General features: G+C 46.0%; 2 protein-coding genes across 3 annotated transcripts in view; one reads left to right on the top strand and one right to left on the bottom strand.

Annotated features, from left to right (window-relative positions):
• Positions 1-25,320, bottom strand: part of LOC101916786 (fibronectin type-III domain-containing protein 3a-like) — a 232,835-nt gene that overhangs the window by 96,895 nt on the left and 110,620 nt on the right. The gene's annotated exons all lie outside the window — the stretch shown is intronic.
• On the top strand, positions 6,381-16,802 carry LOC114013638 (P2Y purinoceptor 6-like). Its single transcript, XM_027794151.2, has 2 exons — positions 6,381-6,562; positions 13,544-16,802. Exons 1-2 carry the CDS (start codon positions 6,480-6,482, stop codon positions 14,238-14,240), a joined length of 780 nt encoding a protein of 259 aa, XP_027649952.1. The 5' UTR covers positions 6,381-6,479; the 3' UTR covers positions 14,241-16,802.

The raw sequence follows: 25,320 nt of genomic DNA, 5'->3' as shown, positions 1-25,320 counted from the left end.
GGAAAACAACTAATGCCAAGTTGAAAAACACATTTGCAAATATCTTTTCCTATTGTAGCCCCAGTTACTGGAAAACTATTTCCTTGATGTCTTCGCTATTTCCCCTCAGGGGAAACCAGAAATTAGAGTCATATTTGGGGGAAGCATCACAAGTCTTTATGGAGGAAATGATTCCCAAAGAACGTCTGGGGAGCAACACAGTGTATCCTCCAGGGTCTCAAAGACAGCAAACAACGTTTTTCTGGTGAATCTGTGTTGTACCTACTCCAGAAGAGCCATGGCAACCACATGTCTACGTGACCATGTCCCTGTCAGCTCCCTGGATTTGCTGCCTGGGGGATGCTCACCAGTGCCAGCAGATGTCCAGCCCACGCTGCCACTGGTGCCACAGTGGACTGCACCCATACAGAAGAGATACCATCCAAGCCTGCTGCAGGGTTTGTCAGCCCTGAGAGACAGCTCAATTTCTCCCCACCTGTTTGCCACCTCTGCACAGCACACATGGCTAGTACCTGCTCCTGCCTGGCTCAGCCGGGACTCAGAGCTCACATGCAGCAGAAACTGCTTTTCTCTTGTGCCGGCCATTGAGCGGCACCCACCAGCATCAATGGCTGGAGATGCTCAGGCTGCCAAAATTTAAAAAAAAATCAGGTCAAAAAGTAAATTTGCTGTCGCCACTGGAAGCCACACAAATAAATTCAAGTGGACCAAGACCATCTGTGTCTCATTACATCTGATTGTAGCAGGCTACACCTAAGAGCAGCAGAAGGCAAGCAGAGAAACAAGCAGGCTGGGTGGAGAGGAGCAGCATGGGCAGGTGCCTGGCGGAGCACGAAATGCGGGTGCATCGCAGACAGACGTGAGAACAGCAGTGTGTTCCTGGGGAGCTTCCAGCGTGACTCAAACTACGGATGTCCTTGGAGCACACCTAAACACAGCACGGTGGTGTGGGACGTGAGTCCAACTTTGCTGCCTTCAATTCCTGGCAACATTAGAATCACAGAATCATTTAGATTGGAAAAGACCTTTCAGATAGTGAAGCCCAAGCATTATGACGTGAATGTTAACAACCAAAAATTTCTAAGGGGAAGGAAGGGAGTGAGTGGTCCAGTTGCTCCCAGTGACATGGCTCCCTCCCGTTTCCCCCCTGCTTGGGAGGGCTGCGTTAAGTGCAACTCTTGCAGGTATTTATGTTTCCAAGAGGCACCTTAGTGCTGCTCTCATGCTTTAGATTGCTGTTAGGAATAATTATAAACAGAGGCTGCATGTAGGATGCAGCTCCAAATTCAACACAATTCCTGTTTAAAGACCACAGAAAAGAGTGCACTCTTCCTTTTTGTGGCAAGCCGGGGTTTGTGGTTTCTGCCTTCTCACAGGCTTCACACAGTGTATTTGTTTGTTCTCAGGTGTGAGGAACTGCAAAGAAAATAAATGCCTCAAAAGACTTTTGGTCAGATGAGTTATGAAAAGCAGAAAACACACAAAAAAGTAGAATTTTGTATACATGTATGTTGGCCTGAGGTTGAAAACCAGACTCCCTTAGCCATGCAGCGCATACAGGAAAACTTCTTCCTGGTGCTTATGGTTTCGGCTCTTGCTTTCCTGGAAAAGCTGGTAAAGATTCACCAAATATTCTTACTGATTGTCATATATATCTTGTCCAAGCTAAAAAAGTCAAAACAATTGGCCCTATTTATGAATATAATATCAGACTGTGAGTAAGGCTATACATTTTTACGTATGTGTTAAGTACAAAGAAACACCAAGAAAGTAATAAATAGAGGGAGAACACAGGATATGAATCAATGATGGTTTAGACAAATGGAGGCAAGTAACAAGGAGACACTTAGCCAGCTAACATGCCATTTACAGTAGGAAGAGCTCCCAGACTGTGCTTCCAGGAAGGGGAGGAAAGGTCATTAGATGGAGACATTAAAATCTAATCAAGACAAAATACTGGACAAATAATTGCAGTGAAAAAAGCCTTCTGCATTGATGGAATGTAGTAAGACCTTTTAAATTCAAATATACGTAACTTTCTGATTCAATTAGCTAAGTAATAATATTATGCCTTGGAAAGAGAATAATGCAAGATGGCAGAACGTATTGTGGGGACATACGGAGGCATTGCCTTTGGAGGAGATATCAAAATTGCTTCTAATGCTCCTCCAAGGGCAGAGAAAAAAAATCTCAATTTTTGGCACTGAGAAGAAAACACTGTATGCATGTCGCTTCATGCTGTGTGGTCCATGAGGACCGCCTGTGATGGAGGCAGCCTGGTGCGGGGCACGGTGAGGGTGCGTTGGGTGCGGAAGGTGGAGGAGTTCAGCAGGAAGCTGCAGCACCAGAGCCAAGGAAGTCTGTGGGTGCCAGGGAAATTCCCCCCACCCTTCTCCTTGGAGCTGAGCTGAGGAATGGCAGCGCAGGAATGCTGTGACTCAAAGGAAAACACTTAATTGAGAACAGACTGGATGGCCCATGGTAGCTGCTGCGGGGGCTGTGGCTGCTGCGCGCCCCGAGCAGGAATGGCAGGCTGCATGTAAAACCATGTCGTGGACAAAAATCAAGAGGCACAAAGGCTTGTTCATCACACGGCACAGGGAGAAAGGAGTGAGCAGCCGCTAGGGAGGGATCCGTGCCGTAGGGTGGTAGCTCTGCAGGGCGAGAGCCCAGACGCGGTTAATCTGGGCTGTGGGGCGGCTCAGGCTTTCCTGCTTTATTCCTTCAAGAGAGTTGTCAGCTGAGAACTCACAAACTCATTCAAGAGATTCCTAAAACTTCAGCTATGGGCGACAATGGGGAACTCCTCAGCTACTTTTGTCTGGATGAGGGGCATTTCCCAAAGTGCTGTTACCACCATTACTTCCAGATGGGACATGTGAGTTAGTGAAGGAGGAAGTCAAAACCAAGTGCGATTTGCATTCATCTTTTTGTACCTAGTTCTTCCCCCCCTGTTTTATGAATCACACCATTACTTCATGCATTTTATCTGTAATCATGATACATTCAATATCTTAGACAAAAAGATTCCCTTCAAGGAAATCTTTTCTGTCAGCTATGTAAAAAGGGCTGATGAAATACTGGAATCCACTTGCAAAGATGTGTTACCGCTGGACACACTGTCCACAAGGAATAAACATTACATTAGTAATGCTTTATCCCAGCATTTGCCCTCATTAAAAATGAATTTCCTTTTCTATAGTGAAAATAGAGAGTAAAGGCAGTAAAACAAATGAGCTGATTATTTGCTTTGCTGATGAGCTATTTGGAAAGGTGGAAAGTGGAAATTTCTGTTCTTGAGAAAGCTGCAGAATACACCCAGGTCACACATCTCCTGCCCTTTCGTATTTTACTGAGGAGCCAACATAAAACATCCTCTCTGTAATGGACATCTTGGAAGGTTCTTGTCTTTGCATGGCCAAGAGAGACAACCACTGTCCTCTGGCAGCAAAGGTGCAATTGCCTTCCCTTGTGTCCTGTGATGGTGGTTATGTCTGAGAGGCAGCTGCGCTGGATTTGAGGATGCGTTGGAAAGTCTGTCCATCCCTCCCTTGGAAAGGATGCTAATCTTCCTGCTGCTTGAAGCTCTGGACCAGCAGGACAGGGCTGAAACTCTCCAGTTCCAGCTTCACCAGCATGCAGGCTCTGCTGGTTTTCCATCAGAAAGGGCACAAAGCAGGTCAGCTCAGCAGCTTACGGGAAGCCCTCCTGTCGGTTTGCTGCCTGTGAAGGTCTGGCTGTCCTGCCTGCAGCTCAGTGCCTGTAGGACCTGCTACGTGTCACTGCTGTCCTTGAGATTCCTCCCTTTGTCACCCAACCCTTCCTCACACTTGCAAATACCTGCCTGGCTTCTTCTCTGTTTTCTAGTCAGAAAAGACAGTCATTTGCTGGTTTGTAATTTTAGAATGAGTTTCTTGAACTCTTCGAGGCAAGGGAGAGGAGGTAATGATAAAGGATTGTGGAGAACTTCAGTGAGGAATCACAAAAGGTGCTAGAGAAATGTGTATTCTCTGAGGATAATGAAGGTGGGAAAGTATATAAAGTCAGGTACCCAGGCAGGAGACTCTCCATCCATTTACTGAGGGGAGAGACAGGAAATCTTGACCTGTCTTGATCAGAGTGTATTTGTTCTGGTTTCTCAAGCAACCTAAGAGAAAAAAAGACCCCTAAGGTAAAAAATGAGAAGAGCAACACAGACTACGTACCATAGCCATAAATCAGGGTGGCCCAGGGAATCGCAGCACCTGGCACAACTTTAGGACCAGATAATCGGCTAACTACCAAAGAATAAGAGTTAGGACTTGTTTTGTAGGACCAAGGTGCAGTTATTTACAAAGAAAACTGCCTTCCTACAATCTCCTCAAAGTCTTCAAGCTTGTTAAAAAATTTCCCACAACCGCAAGATAGTCACATGATGTAACTTATCTGGATTTCCTTGACAAAGTTCTTCATGGCACAGTATAAAGGAAAAGAAATAGGAATAGAATTGTTTTCAGTATCAGCAAGAGAAAGAGGCAGTAGAGTTGATGGGCAGTTTGCGTGGTGCCCCTTGGCAGTGTTTTGAGGTGTACAGAATTGCATGACAAGGAGGTGGAGATGGGACACCCCGTGAGATGGCAAGGGAACAGTGCTGGAAACCCTCTGGGGTCAAATTTAAATGGAATACTTCAGACAGAAGAAAACTGAAATTTTCTTACCTATTGCTGAATTCTAATTAAATTGTTCTTCCGTGCCAAGGAAAAAAAATTAAAAATCCTCAGCTGTAAAGAGCACTGCCAATCAATGTACAGATCTGGCCAAAGCCTTCAAACAAAGGTGTAGTGCAAAGCAAACAGGTTATGGAAAAATACTGGAAACCATCCCATGCCACTGCAGAAATCAAGGTGTTTGTTCTGCCTATGTTAAGGGAGACGTCGGTGGGTTCAAAGAGGAGCACTGAAAGGCATCAGTCATCAGGAGCAATTACTAATGTGGGTAAAGATTAACTGGGGGGAACTGATTAAAGATTTCTCCACAGCCGCCTTTCCCATGGTCTGTCCACGCCGGCTCTGCAGCCGCCCGCCAGCCCTGCAAGGTGAAGCGGGGCACAGCTCAGGTCCAAAGCGCTCCAGAACCCCCTCCCCCCGTCCCTGTGATTTCATTCTTGTTTTCACAGAATGGGTGCCATGGGGGAAGGACGCTGACCAAATGGGTGGTGCCCTGGAGAAACAGAGGATTTGTTTTATCTTTCCGCAAGCTATTATGAAATTTCAAGCTGCTGAGAAAGCGTGTAGCTTGTCTGCAGCACTCTTGCAGCTGATCTTTCTGTTGTATCAGCTTGCCATGCAAGCAAAATAAGCAAATGCAATAGAAACAGTAGTTTTAAAAAGTAAAACTGCTATGGAGAGCCTCTGGCAAAAGCTAGCTCATTGTTGTTAAAGTCAAACACAACCCCCCAAATATTTATACACTAAAAGCACAAATTATGTTAACCACCAACCGGTCAAATCCCTTTTTTCAGAGACTTTCTCCAGCTTTGGCAGGTGTCCTCTTACCAGCACTGCAGTGCAAACCAGGACTGCCGCTGCTCTGAGCAGGCGGGAGAGCCCTGGGCTGCCTTCCCTGCCTGATCCTCAGCTTGCAGCTGCAACGACAGCCCTTTACAGCACCTGCATTTTCAAGCTGCTTTATCTTTCTACAGCTTTCCATCACTTAGAGAAGCGATGAGGGGAACGGCATGCTGCCGGCAGCACTGGGGTTGGACCGGCAGCAAACCCTCCCTGTTGATCAGAAACCCACGCGGCGTCACTGCCTTCAGTTCCCTGCTCTCAGGTGGTGACTCCAGGCATGAGATCAGCACCCACGATAAGGCCGGGAGCTGCGGTACGTGCTCACATAGCTGTGAACATACCGGTTTGCTATTCTCCAAGATGTGTGTGGGATGCTCCTCTGCTCTCCCACTGCACCGAGACCTCGTGAAGAGAGTCCCCTGCCCCAAAACACGGGTGAACTTGGCTTAACCACCGTCATACCTGGAGAACAACAGAGCAGGATTAGTGCAAACATTATCAGCACCAAACCAGGGTATCCCAGGCACCACCAACACAAACACTTACTGGGGACAGCCCAGTCTGGCTAGATATAGCACTGCTTTTCATGCCAGAGGACATACTTTCTTTGCTTGGAATAATTTTTTTTTACTCACGGATAATCTGTGTTAGCTCCTGCGACACCCAGACGAGTTCAGGATTACACCCTGTACCCTGCTCCATCTCGAGGCACGTATTTAAGGAAGTGTCTGGGACTCCTCTTCCACACGAGGCATTGCTTTTTCCAGACAGATGAAAGGTTATGGCTACCATGATTTGAATGAGCAATTCTTGTGAAACCAGCTCTGGGGATGTTGCCTAGCAAAACAAATTCTGTCAGCGTAGCCCCGTGCTCTGACGTGGTACTGGAGATGCAAGGCTATATAAAACCCAGGAAGCAATCCAAGGGAAATGGCACGTTTTAGCTCTGCTGCAGACCATACACAGAATACAGTGATGCAGAAAACTATTCCTGGATGCTTTTTCCAGCAAATGTAAGTATTTTTGCTTTTAAACTAAGTAAAATCTAATACCACTTAATTACAGTCAGGATATGCAGTGGTAATCTGGGTTTCCAATTTGTTCTCCTTTTCTGTATACTCTTTGACAGAATTCCAGGAGGAATTTTGAAAGGAAGCATTTGTTTAAGAGTAAGAGATGTTTTTGTGTACCTCTCAGACTATAATGACAAAGGAGAAATTATTATTAACTGGAATTTGTAAAGTGTCTCAGGAGAGCAAAGTATGTGAAGATAAAAAATAGTACTGAAAACACAAAGTGCTAGTTCAGGAAACCTGTGAGCTTGAACTGAGGTTTCATCGGAATAAGGACTAAACAAAAACTGTCTTAAGTGTCACTGTCCGTGGGCAGCAATCGTCCCTGCAGGGGATCTGTAATAAATACTGCCAGAGGCTGCGTTGAAAACTGTAAATAAATAGACGAATTGGCTCAGGTTGCCGCCTTTACTAGTTCTGGCCATTCTGGCAGGATGGAAGCAGCTGTTCTGGGAACAGACCCTGTTCCTGTTCCCACCCGTCCCAGTCCCAGGCATGATCCCTGCTGCCCAGGCGGGGCGGAGGGAGGGCAGCTGCCCTGCCTGCCTGCCCCTTTGTGGGTGCGGGCAAAGAGACAGCTCTGCTGGTGGAGCGTGCCTGCTGCCAATGCCCTGTGCCGGCTGGCAGGATTGCCCAGCTGGAGGGAAGCTGCTGGGCTGGCTGTGGAGGAGGATGCTGGCAGCAGGAGCTCAGGAGAGCCACGCTAGCAGCCACCTTCACCAAAGGAGGAGCCTGTGGCTTCACACCCTGCTTTGTGCACTCTTCCTACATCTGTTCTTTATCCAATGACTCCTTAATCTTATATATGTAAAGGTTATGTCGGACTATTCATGTGCCCCGGCCCGATCTCTGGCACTGAGCTCCGCTAGGGCAAGGAGGACTGTGCCCTCGAAGCATCCTTGCAGCGTGGGCAGCGGAGCCATGCTGCCTGCGGGCAGCGCTCCCTGTACAGTACAGCCTTTGGGAGGGTGTGCATTGGCAGGGGCCAAAACTGTGCTGGGAGCCATTAGAGCTCTCTCAGGACTCTGCAGCACTGAGCTCCAGCACCAGGGAACATCTCCAAGCCCTGCTTGATTTACTAAGGCAGGTGCATCTGAACAGCACTTGGAGCAAGTATCAGAAACCAGAATGCCCTTTTCCCCAGCAAACATCTGCAACTACCTGTGTGGGGATCCGTGAGCCTTTTCCTGATCCCTACCCCTTGGCTCACAGTGTCAGCTGTTTTCTTACACTATGCCCAGATTCCTTAAGTGGTACGAAAAGTGTCCCCGCCTCAGGACAACCTGTAGCCTGCTGCTTGGGACACCCCGAGAGATAAACAGCTAAATCCCCTGTGGCGAAGGAGGAAATCAAACCTCGTTCTGCTACATTCTGGATGAGAGTTTTAACAACTAAATCATAATGTGAAAGGGGTGGAGAGAGGCAGAAGGGAGCCACAGCAATGATCTCGTCTCCTGGGGCATGAAGGAAGGAAATGACTGACACCTCTCTAACAGAAAGCAGGAAGGCATCTTCCATCCAGAAACTCCAGTTCCTTTCCAGAGTCATTGTGGTATGTAAAATGCTGGCAGCATTACGTATAATGATTACTTTAAGAAGTGAAGACACGAAAAACACTCTGAGTGCCTCAGCATCTGGACTGGCTGCTTCAGGGCACCTCCGGCTGTACCGGCGGCTTGGCATCCTTTCCTAACGCTCAGCGTTAGAAGACCCTATGGGCTCGTCACTAAGTCTGGGAAGGTAAGGTAGTACCCAATGCCCAGAGCTCAGAGTTGAAATGCTCCCCATGGAGAAGTTAAACTTGTGCCACAAATCCAGCCATCGAAGTCATCTTCCGTTTGAACTTAAGAGAAAAAAGAAGGATGGTGGGATGATATGAATGAGACGACTCACTGCAGATATCTGGTTTTATCTGCATGGCAAACTTCTGTTTGATTAGTTTGTTTTCCAGACAAGGTTTATTTTGACATTCTCCCGAAGAGATGTAAAATCCCAAAGTTAATGAACTGCACATTTTGCTCACTCATTCAGCTGCTCAAACCAGTTTAGATTCATTTACTACCCCTCACTGGGCGATCACAGCCTCAAATTTAGCTGAAGTCCTCTGGCCAGGTATGCTGATCTTCAGCACGCAGCAGCCTGGGCCAGGTTACATGTGCTTTCCAGCATACAACAATTCACAGCAGTGATCAGTTGCTGTAAAATGAGCAAAGAACTTTGTCAAGGCTTATAATGTCTCCTTAATAATATACTTGATGAAAATATACACAGAAATAGGCTGCAGGAAAAAAAATAACTAGAACATTATTAATATACCTTTCCAAAGGAGGAGTAGCATGCGTGAGTAACAAGCAAGTTAAAGCAGTAAGAAAGCAAGATAAATTTGTATTCAAGTGTACATATCACAGCTTGGTTTCCTCCACTTCTGGCTAGTGAGTTGTATGAGCTTTCACACTGTGGATTCTGATGGTTTTGTTCCAATAGGTCTTAATTTCATTGATGCTCTGTATTGAAAGAAATGGTCAAACCAATGCTCAGACATTAATGTTCAGAGATTAAACCTCCTCTTCATCACCTCCTGCAACCTCAGCAGTGAAGCAAAGCCACTTCTTGGGACATTAATATAGACTAAAGGAGCTGCACCAGGCTAGTGCCAAAGCCCATTGAATGGAAAGAGCACAGAGCACAGACCATTGATGTCAGAAAGATTTTGGTTTTGATGGAAAACGCAGAATCATTTTCCTAGTTAATCATTATGGAAAACTGGGGTAAGATGAGCTGTATCACAGTTCGGCTGTATAGGACTAAATTTTTCCTACCTCTTCCCTAAAGGATTCCACTAACAAGTTGGCTCAGATACTTAAAAAAAAAAAAAAGAGAGAGAGAGAAAAGGTGCATGTGAATCTTGGATGAGTCAACCTGGTACAAATCAAGTTTTGACAAGCAACAGGAATCCCACTCTTAAAAAAGCTGGCTTAGTACCTTTCATAGGAATCACTCAGAATCATCAATTTCCCATCATGTCATCAAAAGAAAAAACAGGCAAGGACTAAGGCAACCACCCAGACCTGTTGGGTAACCGTACTGGAAAAGCTTTGTAGTACAGGCTCCAAGGTGCTCACATCACAAACACTGAGAAAATGCATAAGGAAATTAGTGCTCAAATATGAAAGAAATGGCATTGTTCCATTTAGCTAAATCTCCGATCCTCTCAGTCCCTTTGAAAGATCTTTCCTGAACTGTTGGCCTCAAATTCGGTCACGTACTTTAATCAAGACCTAACTTCTGCCAGGCAAAATCAGAGGCTCACCCCATGTGGTTATAGACATTTCTCCTGTTCATGTACCGCAAGATGGCATCTGCCTTTCCTGGCACAGCTGTTGCCGACTCCAGCTGTGGGTGTTGCCATCACCAGGCTGTATTGATACCCACTTGTGCCGGCATCGCTACCTGTGGCAGCCATCCTCCTCCCCTGGCTTGCACTCTCCTCTTGCCCACGTGTTTGCTTTTCCTCTTACTGCATAGCAGGGACCAGCCCTTGTACGGATCTGAAATTGTACTTGCAGACTGGTGATAGCTAAATGGTGATAGATAAGCAAACTTAAGCCTGAACTCTATTCCTTACCATAGTTAATGAAATGCCCAAAATGTCACATCTCTGCAGAGCCCCACCTGATACACCATTCCTCTAATTTCTGATAATTAGCCTTTTCTTAGTTTCCCATCCAGCTACACATGACTTAATCATAGTTTTGTTTAGTCCACATTTCCTTATCCTACTCCTCTATAAGAATGCCTCATGAAATAATACTGAAAGTCTTAACAATATTTGAGATATATGACACTTGCTGGTTCTCTCCTCAGCCGTGAGATCTCTGTTATCCTGATACAGACAGAAGCTGGGCTCACTACATTTGCTTTATCTGTGAGAAATCCACATTGCTCTTCCTTATCTCCTCTTCACCATTTAGATATTTTGCTTGGTTATTTTAGTAGTTTTTAGGGAACTGACAGTTACAATTTTATGGCTCCTCTTGCCCCATTCCTGTCTTTTAAAGATAAGCCCCATCTTTGCCATTCCAAGTGTTCTGGAACTTCTATTGTTTGTCTTTTAAAACTTCTCAGTGACAACCATTAATCTCTCTGAAATTGCTTCAGACTTTCTAAGTGCGCTTGGATAAACCACTTGAAGCTCAGGAATTTGAAACCACAGAATTTATCTAAGCAACATCCATCTCGTTCTTCCTTTAGTTTAGTCAAGAAGCTTACCTACAGTAAGTGGCTGGCTCTTTCTTGGCACACGTCCAGCCAGAAGTGTGCCTTTCAAAGCAAAAGAATCATTGTCTTCTAATTTTGCCACCAGCAGTTGGTGGGTAATGTGAACTTTGCAGGGAGCAGACTCTTCCCTTGGTCTTCCTTTGTCTGACAACGGATTTATGGAATGTTTCCTCCTTACCCATACATCACTTCTCCACTGCACTTAATCTGGTGCCTTGGTCTTTCCAATATCATCCTTATACATTTATGCTATTCTATTATGCTAATCTTCATCACATAATCCTCATTCAGTTTTTTTGTAAATGTCTTTCTTGCTTTTGAGATGATAGAAAACTTATGATTTAACCAAATTAGCCTTTTACTGTCGTCATAGCCTTATCCCATACAGGGATTGTTCACACTTAGGCCCTTTTGATGCAATGTTACACAAATCATGCTAATAACTAAAAATATCTGGGCACTTTACAAACATCATTCCTGCTTAAGATATGACTATGTAAATACAAGGTCAGATCCTGAGCTGTTAGTCACCTCCACCCAATTCTTTATGTCATGCAAAGCTGTAGTTGAAGTTGATGGGTACTTCGGGTGTATAGGAAACGAGTAAAGCCGTGGGATACAGCCCTGTTCTATCAGGTTACTTCAGCATGTTGGCACAAAATGACTGTGAAGAGTTGCTAAGCAAACTTAATCTCAGTCATGCAAAATACTTCACTTGAAGCTGCCCACTGAGATGTGAAGGAGCCCCAGGCAGAAGTGGATCACCCAGGTACCTCTTTCCACTGAATTCAGTCAATTGAGACTTGTATCAGCCCTGTCAAGAAAGAAACTCAACCCCACAGCACACTATGGCTGCAAAAGATTGCAGGCAACCCGTGATGGGTGAGTACGAAAGGTCTTCAGGCACCCAGAGGCACCAGGAGCAGCAGATGCTGTCCTCCTCCAAATGCCTTCATCCCAGGCTCATTTGTGTAACTTCCCACAAGGCTATAAACTTTCCCTCAGATTCCAGGTCAGATCTCACAACTGGTTCAAAAACATCCAACTGGATGCATTAGGAGATTTGACTAATAAATAAACTGTTTTACATAGAGTACAGCGCTCTCAGGGCAAAATTAGAGTTGTACATGGTTATAGCTCTGTTAGGACCAAGAAGTAAAATGCTAGTGGTTGCCAAGAGACACCCCACTGGTGGGACAAGAATTAAAATGAAATTTTAATTAATTTTTATTTTAAAGACATCAAAGATCTAAATGTAGATTGATTTTCCCTGCCTAAACATATAATTTTTTAAATGGTACTATTTTGCAGGTGCAGTTTTGTAGGTATTACCTTAAGTGCTAAATTTCAGGAATTTTATCTTTATGGACATAATTCTGAGCTACGTTTCATGGTCTCTTTGGTTATAAACAAACACTAAAGAGCATATATGAAATAGCTCCTGTTTGTTTTAAGGCTACTACACTAATTCTTGCTTTTTTAGGCTTTGTTAATGGTACTTAAGAAAAAGAAATGTAAACAATACATTTAGTGGCGGACTTGGCAGTGCTGGGTTAATGCTTGGACTTCATGATCTTAAATGTCTTTTCCAGCCTAAACGATTCCATAGTTCTATGGTTCTATGATTTTAGCAATAACACTTGAAACAGCTCTTGGCTTTTAGTTTACTCCCCCCCCCAACGTAGATATAAAATCAGAACATTAGAGAAACATTTTAAATGGTGCTGTAGCTGGGGCTAGGCACCAGCCGGACCAGCTTCCAGCCATGCAGCAGCCGGCAGGGCATGGGAAGCCCCACTCCTGCGCTCAGAGCTGAACGCTGGCCGGGACAGGGAGCTCCAGTGCACACAGGGATGGTGTCACCAACCACACATCAAACCAGAGACCACATCCCTTCCCAGCAAAACTTAAACCTCCCATGGGCTTCTGCAAGCAGCAGCTGTGTGCTTGTGAAGCTGTGGTGGCAGGGACTGCTGAGCCCACCTTTCCCCAGCAGCCCAGCATCTGGAATTTATTGCCATTTCCCACACTGTGCCCAGGTATTCAATTTTATTTAGAAGCTATGGACACCATATGAATGTGCATGAAGAATTGTGCTAATGACAGGAAAAGGAAATCAAATGGGTACTTGTATGGTAATTCTCAACTGCTAATTCTGCTGGGACATTTCCTGGATAGCATTCCCTTTGGTTTCTTACTTTTTTTCCCAGAGTAAGTAAAAAATATCTCATTTACTCTTCTACACAGGACAACTGGAAATCTTTTTCTTGCTGCAACACTGGAGAATGGATTCTTCAGATTTGAATTGACCCACAAAGGCAAGCAGAAAAAAACTTACAAAATGAAAGTAGCCTATACTGACCTTAATTTTTACAGTGTTAGTCCAGAGGTATTCCAGTTCCCTTCAATGACCCCTGTGTTAATTATAATAAAATGCTATTGCCTAGGTTTATATACACTTTATTTAATAATCAGTGCAGTCTGAGGGTTTCACATACTGAACACCTCTGAAGCTGGGTAACCAACCAATGCCATGATAATGCTGGAGTGCATGTGTCTGTACAAATGCAGGTACATAATAATTTGCCCGGAATCTGTCCCAATAATTTTACTTTTATATGTCCTTCTTTGTATGTATTCTAGGTATTCTTCCCTAACCGGCATTTCTATGGAGAGAGACCACATGAAAGATCTCAGAAGATACCTGGTACTTAAATATATCCAATACCTTGTCCTGTCTTCTTCAAATGCTATCAGCTCTTTTCTGGGCCTGCTGGGCAGTTTGTACGCGATAATCATCCTGCAGTCTGCAAAAGTTTCCTCCAAGGCCACTGTGGTTCTCATTTCGAGCCTAGCAAAGGCAGACATCCTGGTTGCTATTAGTGTTGTTTCTGAGATGGTCACATGGACCTTCGATGTCAGTACCTCACCTACGGCGTTCACATCGGTCCTGCTGCAGAACCTCCTCACTGCCAACACACACGTCAGCTGCTTGCTGCTGAGCTGCGTTGCCTTCGAGGCTTACTTGATAACCTTCTTCCCCACGGAGTCTCGACATTTACGGACGGTGAAAAACGCCAGGCTGACATCCAGGATCATCTGGACGCTGGTGACTGCAGAGTGCGCCCTGTTCCAGATGGACGGCCTCCTGAAGGCCGGCAGCACTTCTGCTCCCACCCGCAGCCCCTGCGTTTTGTTGCTGCATTTCTTCAGCGCGGCTGCGGCCCTTCTCAGGTCCCTCAGTTACTTCTTGGGCATTCTTTTAAGGATTGTCAATGTATACTTCTACTACAAAATATTTTTTAGCATGTCTAACAGATCTATGCTAAAAACAAAGTAGCGCATAGTCCCAGGGGAAGCACTCTGGGACACCAGACAGAAGACAGACACTTCAATGCTCTTTCAAACTATGGGTTTGAAAACTGATCAACAAGCAGGACCAAGGCTCGTATTTTGGCACGCCGCTGAGTTTAAACCTGCCTGTTTCCTGATGCTCTTTAGCCTTTAGGTGAGGAGCTTGGGGCTGAGCAGCCCCTTGGCACTGAACACAACGAAGCGGGGCGATGGCTGCTCGTCATGGCAGCCTTACAGCACCGCTTCGGTTGTTTGCAATCTAGAGTTTGTTTACTGTACAGGTGAAACAAATGACATTTCATGAATGGTTGTAAAAACTAAAGCAACCCAAAGATATTTTTTTAATATATTTTTTTTTAAAAGGGTGCTTAGAGTATTACTCAGGGATCCATTGAGCTGAAAGCTGTGTAGTTGATGCTAAAGACATGATCTATGTCCTAAAATTTTTCTAACCCAGGTGACCCGCCAGACTCAGAAGGAAGGATCGAGAGACAAGGTGGGCACCAAGCTGGCCTAGCCTAGCTGGGCTGTCCCGCAGGTGGCATCAGCCCCACCGTGAGAGTCCCCGGGACAGAGCGGGGCCGAGCTGCCACACCTCGGTACACGCCTGGAGCCATTGCTGGGAGGTTGCTACAACAAAGTAATAAACAGCTTCTCTCACATCCCCCTTCAGAAATAAACAAGAGGTGGAAAGGCAGAATGCAGTTGTTTGCTGCAGTCCTACAAGGTGGGGACAGAGTCTGAGAAACTCCCTGTGCTGTGGGCTCCACGTGCTGTACCCAGAGGGACCACCACTGATTTCATTTGCCATGGTTTCGGAGGCAGGGGGGGATGCGCTGGGGTTAGTGGTGCTGTTCTAGCTCCCTTGGAAGTGGTGCAGAAAACCAGGGCCATGGATGTCCCTCTGCACTGGAGCTCGGGTGGGTGTGTAACAGAGCTGCTACCCAGCTGATGATTCCTGGGGTGACCTCAAAGCACTGGGAGGTTATCAGCAAAACAAAGTACTCCAGATACCTCAGATGCTCACCCACACACAAGTGGGTGTAGCACTTCCAACTACACTTGCCCTTGCATGGGAGATAGCCTCCAGCTTCAAGCAGACTGTGGTTTTGAGAGACTGAACTTCTGTGATATGTTCTGCAACGCACAGATTGTAAAAGGTGGAAAGAAAAATGAAATAAGCCAAACCCCAAGTACTAATCGCCAATACACTACATACAGCCTCCCTCCGTCATGCTTCCAGACCTTCAGTACACCTTGCCCACCTAAACACAGCAATAGGCCTCTGCCCATTTGAGAACAAGAAGGACATGGGGCACAAAATCCAAGCATGATAGATTTCAGCTCTAACCTTCCCTCCTTTAGCCTGCAGTAGGTCCTCACTCTCAAACTGGTACCAGTGAATACCTGATGTGCCCTGCTGGTAGCAGTTACTCAGCATTTAGACTATTAGAGCTGAAAACTGAAGCTGTTGCCACCTTCCTGAGTGGCCTGTAGTCCAAGGTGACCAGAGGCACAGGAGCTGTCAGCTGAAGATCTCACAAAAAACACAAAGACCAAGCACGGAGGAGTTCACTGCTCTTTCCTCTGCTCACCAGCCGGTTTGTAAATTTCGCAATCACGCTTTTTGTAGTTGGCCTCAGAAGTGGTTTTTCCTCACACCAAGATGAACTTGACTGAAAGGCAACACGCAGAAAAGAGGCAGTGAAACTGGGTCGTGCTGCTGGGCTGGAGGTGGTGAGCTGCGGGGTGTCCTTCCCTTCTCCGGACTGTCTGCCTCGCAGCCAGGCTCCATGGTTCTTTTACAGCCAGATAAAGGGTGCACCATTTCAGTGAAAGGCAAATATTCCAGCCCGAGGAGCATGCACCTTCCACTGGGATCTCTGAGATCTGTCAAGTGCATTTTTTCTGACATGGACTCCAATGAAAATGGTTTTTACATGGCTGTACCCAGTTTAGTGTCTCCAGAGTTGTTTTAGAGATTCCTCCTGCTTCCTTTCCTCCTCTCCTTTGTGTTCCTTCATGATCCTTGCTGCATTGTCTGGGCAAAAGGCCAAATCTTTGCTTTTACATCAAAAATCAAGCAATAATAATAATAATGCAAGAGATTGATATACTGAGCTCTTCCTTACAACTGCTAAAATAATTAAAAATATTCTAATCCCTTTCGCTGTAGCAATAAACTTCAAAAAACTATGAATATTATTGTTATCAGAATTCACAGAAGTTATCTGACTAAGTGCAGTTATTTACATTGAATATCAGCAGTGTCAGAGATGCTGCGAACAGTGCAGGGCCAGAAGCGAGTGCTTGACATTGTTTCTCAGAGGACTGGAAGGAAAACTGTTGCTAAGAACTGGGTATCCAGAAAAAGCAGAACAGAAATGTAATCAAGTCACTTTAAAAAGATTTTGATGCATGTTGCCTAACAAAACGGATTCCTTCTGCAAGAATGATATCTGAATAATTTGACACACTGTGATACAGTGCTCTCAGTTCTCATTCTGAAAGCCTGAAAACCCACTTTCAGGAGAGATGAAATACTACTTAAGTGCTATAATTAATAAAACCTTGTTTTGTTAAAGTGTGTGCATTATTTATTACAAATGTGTATATTTATTCTGAGGATCTGCTACACTTTTGGCACCTCCTACAGAAGCCCATGCAGATGGATGAGCGTTCATGAGCAAACTGGAGCCACGTTTGGCACACAAGGCATACTGGAATTTTATTCTTTGAATTTACCACTTGGCTCACACATTTTTCCTGCCTAATTATCCTGACAAGTGTGTCTGCCCTAGAACAATCGTTTTCTTATGAAATTAATGAAAGCGAACACTGAGCGTGACTTGGCTTAAGCAGCGAGCACGTAAGAAGGAGGTAGCCCATAGCAAAACGCTGTGGGTATCTACTCGTACCTGGCAGCGAGGATCCCCAGCACTGCTCTGAGGCAGCACCAAGCTGCGTGTGTATGAGCGGGTGCTGTGGGTGGTACCTGCTGCTCTCTTGCCCAGGGGGATGTGGGGACACTGGGCTTTGAGCAACCCTTTCGCTGCAGCAGCTGTAGAGCAGTGCTGCTTCTTTCTGAGCAGAAGGAAACCAGGCAAGGGGAAACCACGGTGCCTGCGGGCTTTACTCTCCCAAACGCCCAGGCTGTCAGCTGAGCTTCACATTGGCAAGAATATGTGAATAGATGAGTCCAAAGCTCAGCTCTGAGGAAGTGAGGACAAGTGGATCAGCAGAAGAGATGCTATTTTTCATGGAAAATAATTTGATTTAGCTTTTAAATTGGTCCCTGTGCAAGATGGACTGCCTCCCTGCTGGGTAGCACATTGGAAGCTGTCCTGGCTCTGCCGGGGGGGGGGGGGGGTGTCAAGTGGATACAAGGGGCCAAAAATGCTGCCTGGGCAGCAAGTGGAGAGAGGTGCTGAGTGGGCAAGAGGGAATGTGGGCAAGAGGAAGGTGACTTTTTCAAGTTGTTGCTCAGTGTCCTTGGTTGTAGACTGTTTCCTCACCTTGGTCAGGGGATACGGTGCCCCCGTCGGGATTCCCACCGCCCTTCAGCTTTCCCCAGGTGCTCTGCGGGGAGATGAGTGATGAATGTGTAACAGCAAAGGGAGGGCCTTTTTGTTTTTTAATTTTTAAGGCTTTAAATCATTCTTTTTCTATCCAGATATATTGATAGTGATTAATAAACAGTTCTTGCAGTGAGTTCATCTCCTGGGTGTCACCTCTGTGTCTGATGAAACTGTACATCCACGGCAGTATTGAAATCAAACCAACAGTACTGCGGTGCAGAAAAGCGAGGAAACTGAGCACAAGGTGATACTGAGTTCTGAAGATGGAGAGTTCATCAACCACGCTGAGATGACAGCAAGCCCCCTGCAATGCTTGAAAGCTGTCCTAACTAACTGCTCAGCTCCTGCTCTGTGATGGCAAGGGAATGGCTGATGCTTTGCAGCCCTGGCAATTTGAGATAGCCAGGGAACAAAATGGAAACACTTGAAAGTGCTGATGAAAGCCAGGAATTGGGACTTTTGCTTGGTGACTGGGAACCTGGTGGTCCTGAATGTGATGAGCCTCACAACCCTACCACTGGGAGCTCTCCTGCATTCAAGCTTTCAGCTCCATGGGAAACTGGGCAGTGTTCCTATATCTTCACTACTTATTCTGTTATATCATCATTTTTCAAGGAAAAATCTTGACAGAAAATTCCCTGCAGAGAGCTCTCCTGGGCTTTGCTGTACTGTGCCTTTTCTGTCTTACCTCAAGACCTTTGAGATAGGAGACGTTTAAGCAATGAGTTTGTCTTACTGTCTTACAAAGCCGAGACATGTCTTTCAGCTGACTGTGAGGTCAGGCTTTAAATAACTCCATCCACTCCTTCCTGTCGGCTTTTGAGCACCAAAGCAATTGTTATTCTAACATTCAGAAACATCCAAACTTCACATGCTCTGGAAAAAGTCAATCATTTACTGTAAGACACCACAAAATGATGACTAAGCAGAGCGGAGACTCTCACACTGTGCAAAGCAAGTGGTCGAGACATCTTTTCTCCCTCCCAAGTTACTCATTTCCACAGCATGAATGAACATTTTACTAATCTTAAATAAGCTAGCAAGTAAAATTATTTTAGCTGAAGCTAATACGATGGCACTCCCCGTCAAAAGCAAAGCAATCTATGATGGTTATCAGCTTACTCCAGTCAAACAAAACTTACATGAATCCCAGAACACTGCGTTGGGGACTTCTTCACAACAGTGTTTATTTTCTGGGAAGTCATTGATGGAGAGCTATCGCAAAAATACTAAGAAAACTAGGTTATCTGTAGAGCCTGGCAGGAAACAACCTGGCTGTTTCCAAAGCTGGGTGACCTGTTATCCTGCTGTCTCTCTTGTACGTATTAAGAACCACCAAACTCTTTAGTGGCCTTTCCTATTCAAAACCTGAGGAATATTCACATAGAAACAAGTAATCCCACAGCTCTGAGATTTTTTTCAGCATCTTCTAACTATACACTCCTCTGAAAGACAAATTAATCCCCCAAATAGACTTCATCAATAAAAACATATAATAAAGAAAAAACCCAAAGCTTAGGGACTGTCTCCATTCTGCAAAAGTAACCACACACCACATAACCATGGCTGCTCTCATTGCTTTGATTGCTGCATCACCACCTTGATGGATTTGCAGGAAAAGTGCCAGGGAAGTTGAGGAACAGCCTGGCAGGGACTTTCTCAACTGTGTTCAAGTTGGAGGCCTGATTTGTCTCTAATTTCAGTGACCGCAGATCAGGCCTGCAGTGGAGCTTGAAACTTCCCCCATCTGACATGGTTTGAGGAACAGAGCTTCCAAAGTTGCGTCATAAGCTCATCGAAGCTATGATAGGTGTAAAATAAAGTGTTGAGTATCGGATTCACCTAGCTGAGCTCAACCTTATCACAGCCAAAGTTGCAAGATTTTTATTAGTGAACATGTAGACACATTTGACTCAGGTGACAAAGAAGAATGCAGAGAAAATGCAAATAACAGAGAGGCAGTGCTGCATGCTTGCACCTCCTGTCCTAAATTGAAGCAGTGCAAACCAATTCATATTTTTGCTGTTGCATGCCTACCAGCAGTTTGTCCCCATCAGCCCCACTTCTGATCACATTCTCAAATGTAAAGGAAACAAACCTTACACAGGATGATAAAACTGATAAATAGAAAGCCTTCCTTTTCCCCTGTCAGCAGAAAGCTACCAGGGAGCTTGACGATCCAGGGTCTACTCACTCTGTCAGTGCACAGCTTGTGGGTGCTGTGGAGGGGAGACCTTCCTCCTGTCACCCAGGGCTGAAGTGCTGCTTGGTGTACACCCTGCAGCGATGGGTTGAAATATCCCCAAGAGCTGAGCGGCCTTTAGCTTTTCCCTGTGCTGGTACAACCTTTGTGCACACAACAACTTGTCCCCGTGCATGACCTGCTGCCAGCATCCCTCCTGAGAGCAGGAGGGTTTTCTGGGCAGTGGTCAGGCTAAAAGGTATGGAGATGCTCCACAAGGAATTTCTGTGCTCCAGCCTGAAGCTGGGGCAGAAGACTGGGTTGCAGAGAGATTTGCAAAGCTGGAATCTCGAGAGAGCTTTGCGGTCAATGACAGACCCTCCATTCCCTTTGTCTGCATCCTCCTATGAAGCTTTAAAAGAAAGGGGATTTCTCTACAGCTCTACTAATAGACACGGGCTATTTTTCTTTTTCACCTGAAGTACAATTCCCTAAGTGATTTGGGCTGGTTCATGAACCCGCATGTTTGACCATTCACATAGCTGTGGCTGTGAGGTCAGGTCGCTCTCTGCGAAGGGTTCAAGGACCCATCTGTCTCTGCCCAGGCTTGGAGCTATCCTCTGCACCAAAGAACTACAGCACTTCCCCTGGTTACACGGGCACTGCTGTTCCTTTGGGTGCCTGAAGAAGCCCGGTCCATCCTCTCCTTGACCACAGAAGCTTTCTCTGGGGCATGGGGAGAGGAACCCGGCCTCCTGCACCGGGGTTGCAAACCGATGGGGATGGCCAGTGGAAGGCACCGCTGGGCAGGACAGAGCCCCGTGTGGGGCAGCAGCTGCAGGCAGGCAGGCACATCTGGCAACAGCTGTGTCCTGCACTTCCCATAGCCCTTGTGCCAGCTGGAGGGAGTGAGGGGGCACCCAGCCCTGGCAAGGGGACACCTCTGCTAAACAGTGATGCCTCAGGGCATGCCCTGATGTCCCCCTCATAAATGCTTTTACCTCCAGCTGCTGCACGTGTACCGGTGGGTACCAGACCTTTGGTTTGTGTTTACTGAGGATGGTGTATTTTGAAGATGCAACAGAAACCAGCATTTTGGGCGACAACCTAAAACCCTTCCAGAGCTTTACAAAAGAGTAAGACCTGCTGTGCAGGTCAGGTGGTACTTCTAAGGGGTTTTTTGAAGTGATGTGAGGCCCAGGGGTCCACGCAGAATGACAGAAAGTCCGTGGGAGATCTGCTAGAAGCTCTGCACAAGGCAGCCAGGTGCACAGTCAGTGGTGGGGCTGGGAAGGAGCTGTCAACAAAAGCAAACACCACAGGGCAAGCGTGAGATGGTGATGGAGAAAGCAGGGCAGGCAGGCCACATGCACATCCGCACAAACAGCTGTTGTTTAGGCATTGGTAACCTTAGACAAATCTCTCCAAAGCTGGAAAAAATCCCTGGCTACAAGATAATGGGCCAACTGGGAAAACCAGCCGGGATGCAGTCTGTTGGGAGAATATCCTAAAAGCAGGGCAGGGGTGAAACAAAAGCCCAACCAACCTGGGCTGCGCCGAGAGCTTTGCACCGCAGAGCAGCCCATGAGCCTGGCTCAGGGCCTATCTTTGGCGCAAGTTCTCTTTTTCAACACCTGCCAAGCAGTGTAAAATAAATTGCAGAACATGCACCAGCCCCAGTGGGCAGGGGTGTGAAATCCTGGCCGAGCCTTTCATTATCTGCCGTTTGAACACCCTGAAGCTTCATGGCCCAGTCAGTTTATCTTGTACTACTGACAGCCAACAGTGCTCATGCACCCCTGCGCAGATAAGCAATTCCAGCATGTGAGTCCCGAGGCAGCGGTCAGCACAGCCCTCTTTCTGGGGTGGCAGCACCAAGCAGACCTTGTCTTTGTGATTTTTCTCTTCTCACCATGCAGAGGTTGCTCCCAGCAGGTGACTTCTGTCCGTTCAGCCCAATAGGTCACTGCACTGATCTAGGATAAGAGCAGACTTTGCCTCTTGGAAGAAAATTAGGTTACATTTCAATGTTTTTAAGTGTGTGTCAGTCAGGAATCACATCACTGTGGTAGTACTATAGGAGCAGAAAGTTGAAATAAAAGAAATTTCAGAATAGATACATGATGGTGCACAAAGAGGGAAATTTCCAGGTCATGGAAATTACCAGAACAGTTCAAATATACAGCTGAGGCTAAACACCATGTTTGTCTCAATTATAAAGGCAAGAATTGGAACACTCCTCATGCCTTTGCTGGGAAGCCTCTTTCAAAGAAAGTTTGATAATAATCCAGGGAGTAATTTCTGAGAAGGAAAGTCAGACAGGAAAGCACGCTTCTGCAATTAGGTCACTTTCAGAGATCTGTCTTCTTAAGCACTGATAATCCCCCAAAAAGACTTTAATTTAGACCTCATACAACCCACATTAACGGATTGAATTCAAGAGATCAATTTGCTCCCTGAAGTAAATTATGTTGCTAGAAGACATTGAGCTGTCTTGGAAAATATTGCTACTTTGACTTTAATTTAACTTGCTATTATTCAAAATTATGGAAAATGAGGAGCAACAACATCCTTCTAACAGATGTCGGCTCTGCTTTCTTTAATTTGCAGGAATTTCTCAAAATTACATTTAAAATAGCTTTGATGGTGTTTTATAATGAAATCGAGTGCTTTCAAAAGTGCGGAAGGTACTTGGCCACTGTGGCTCTGGGCTGGGAGCAGTCAGCAGCACCAGGTGCTCGCTCGAGAGGCAGCCAGACCCTCTGCACGGCACGGAGCAGCCCCAGCCGCACGAGGGGCATGCTGTGCCCTGACACGTCCTGCCTGGGGGGGGTTGTGGCTCTGCTCACTTGTCCTTTTTCTTGTATCGTTTCTGAAATTGTTTCTGGAGGGGTAATCACCGTTGTCATTTGGACATCAAGCCTTCTGCTGGGAAAGCAATAGTTTAGGCCAGCCAAAAAGAAAATCTTCCCGGTTTGCTCTGGGAGATGCTGTGGCACAGTGCGATGCTGGGAGGAGGCAGCAAGTCACAGCCAGCTCCAGACCTTGTCCCACAATGGAATCTTTCATCTGCCACCCCTGCTATATGATGCCCATTTATTTACTCAGACCTGGTTTGGGGAGCTCTCCCTTGCATGCTGCAGCCATGGCAAATAAATGCCACCGAGGATGATTATCTTTGCCCCAAAGATACTCCTTTTGCAATGATACTCCTTTGCCCCAAGGATTATCTGAGTTAGGGCAAGCAATTACTTTGCTAGACAGCCAATGCTGAAGAATGAATGTGTTCCATTCGGGTTGTGGTAAATAAACACTGATATTCATGGAAATTAATACTGAACATGGGTAGACCTATAGTTTGGTCTAAGAGCACTCCTTTTTAAAACTTTTAATCCAGATGTGGGTTTCCTCTCTGCCAGTTGCATTTGCATTTTGACTTCTGGTGTTTGTGAGTGTGTTACTTCCAGTTCCCTGAGAACAAAAGCAGAAGCTGAAAAATAGCACATCTTTCTTGGTTTCACATGGTGACCGATTCCGGCCACGGTCAGAACGTGTTTCTGCTGCTGCTGGAGATTGCAAAGCCTTTTGCTCCCCTGAGAAACCAGCCCTGTTAAATGCCTGGACGTGAGCATGCTGTAGAACAGGGCTTCCAGTGACATTTCTAAAATGCTGTAGAGGCGCTGATCCCTTCACCCTGATGAGCTTGAGCTCACGTTGGTGGGGTACCATGTTTGCCTGATCACAAAGAACAAAACTGATCCATGTAGATGGTGGATTTTAAAAAACGAGACATATTTTAACAAAGCCTCGAGCATCCAGTCCACCACCAATAAGCCACTACAGGAGAAACCATTAAGACCAGTAGACTTTGATCAGATGTTGACAGCTGAATGAGGGTGCGGGGTTGCAGCATTATCCCACTGTGAGGTGGGTGCAGGTGAGAGGGATGCTGCGAGCACTCTGCATCTGTCCCAGCGTGAGCCTGGCAGAGCAGCATCCCCAGCCCGGGGCTGCCTGGGCCAGCACCATCTTGCGGAGGCAGCTAAGAGATGCTCTGCAAGCTGTGCTGCTCAGCCAGGCAGCAGAAACCACTGGCAGAGCCTTGCAAGTCCACAAGATAAATAGATTAAAACTCAGAGAAAAAAACGCTTTCTCCCTTTTGTGGCTATCAGGTCTGTCAATCCTGCTGCTCGAGGGTAAATGGGGAGAAGTATCACAGCTGAGCACGTCTCCCTAAAGCATCGAAACAAGCGGGCAGCCAGGCAGTGGTTCCCTGCCTCTGGTTTAAACAACAGCGCCGTCACTGTAACCCCAGGGAGAAAAGGGGAAGCACAACGAGTCACCTACAGCTTTTACAGAAGAAAGTGGGTTTTTTTTTCAAGCAAAAGTATTAAAAACTTGCTTCTTGGAACCTGCATTTTATACAAGTCCCATAATTTATATATATATATGCTTGATGAAAAACTTATAAAAGCAAGGGATGTTCAGTTCGATCCTTTGAAGGGCTCTTCAATGCAGCACAGTTTTTGTTTCTCTCTGAATCGTTGGTCTGGTATCGAGAAGGCTACTGGAGAAATACAACATAACTGGCCATTTTCTGTCATTCCCTGCATTTGGTAATCGCTGAGCTCACGTGCCTGACTCGTGGCAGCCCGGGGAGCAGCGCGGGGACGCTGGAGTTGACAGCAGATCCCAGGGCTGGGGGACGTTGTGGCTCATTAGTGGACCCATGTACAGCACACAAGATTAACGAGGGAGGAGAGGCTGCGAGGAGCCTGCTGGGCCGGGCTGGGAGCAGGAGGCCAGGGTCACATTGGCTACCAGCAGCTGGAGGAGGGCACGGAACCAGTGTGGCTCTCGGGCAGCTGCACGGGTGTTCAGCCCTCTCCTCAGCATCCTAACATCGCCCCTCCAGCTCTCCTTCCAAATGACAGGGTGTTCAAATGATTAGGAACTTAATATATAGGAAATATACGAAATCTACTTATTATACGTGCGTTGTTTGCAAAAGACCTAAATAATGAAAAGTTTAATAGCTGGAAAATATGCATTCACTATTTCATGATGCATGACCTTACGTTTAACTATTAAGGCCTGTGCAACAGCATGGCTCGCTACAACTTCTGTGGAGTTTTCAGTGAAAAGCTGCATTTTCAACTAAATAAAGCCTTGCACAACTGAAAAATCAATTATTTCATCTGGAAACTGAGAACAAAAGTTGCTACCTTAAAAAAGCAACTTTGTAGTTGCCAAAAATTCTCTCCGATCAGACTCATTTTCTCAAAATGTCTTTTCCACAGGCAAAA

The sequence above is a fragment of the Falco peregrinus genome, chromosome 13 (assembly GCF_023634155.1).
Source record: "Falco peregrinus isolate bFalPer1 chromosome 13, bFalPer1.pri, whole genome shotgun sequence".
In the NCBI taxonomy this organism is placed as follows: domain Eukaryota; kingdom Metazoa; phylum Chordata; class Aves; order Falconiformes; family Falconidae; genus Falco; species Falco peregrinus.
The sequence above is the reverse complement of the archived record's forward strand: the minus strand, read 5'-3'. Positions and strand labels throughout refer to the sequence as shown.

Bases quoted from the DNA above. Each gene is read 5' to 3' on its own strand.
- LOC114013638 (XM_027794151.2), top strand. From the start codon at position 6,480: ATGGCACGTTTTAGCTCTGCTGCAGACCATACACAGAATACAGTGATG. The intron at 6,563-13,543 runs GTAAGTATTTTT...TATGTATTCTAG, and splicing joins GGATGCTTTTTCCAGCAAAT to GTATTCTTCCCTAACCGGCA.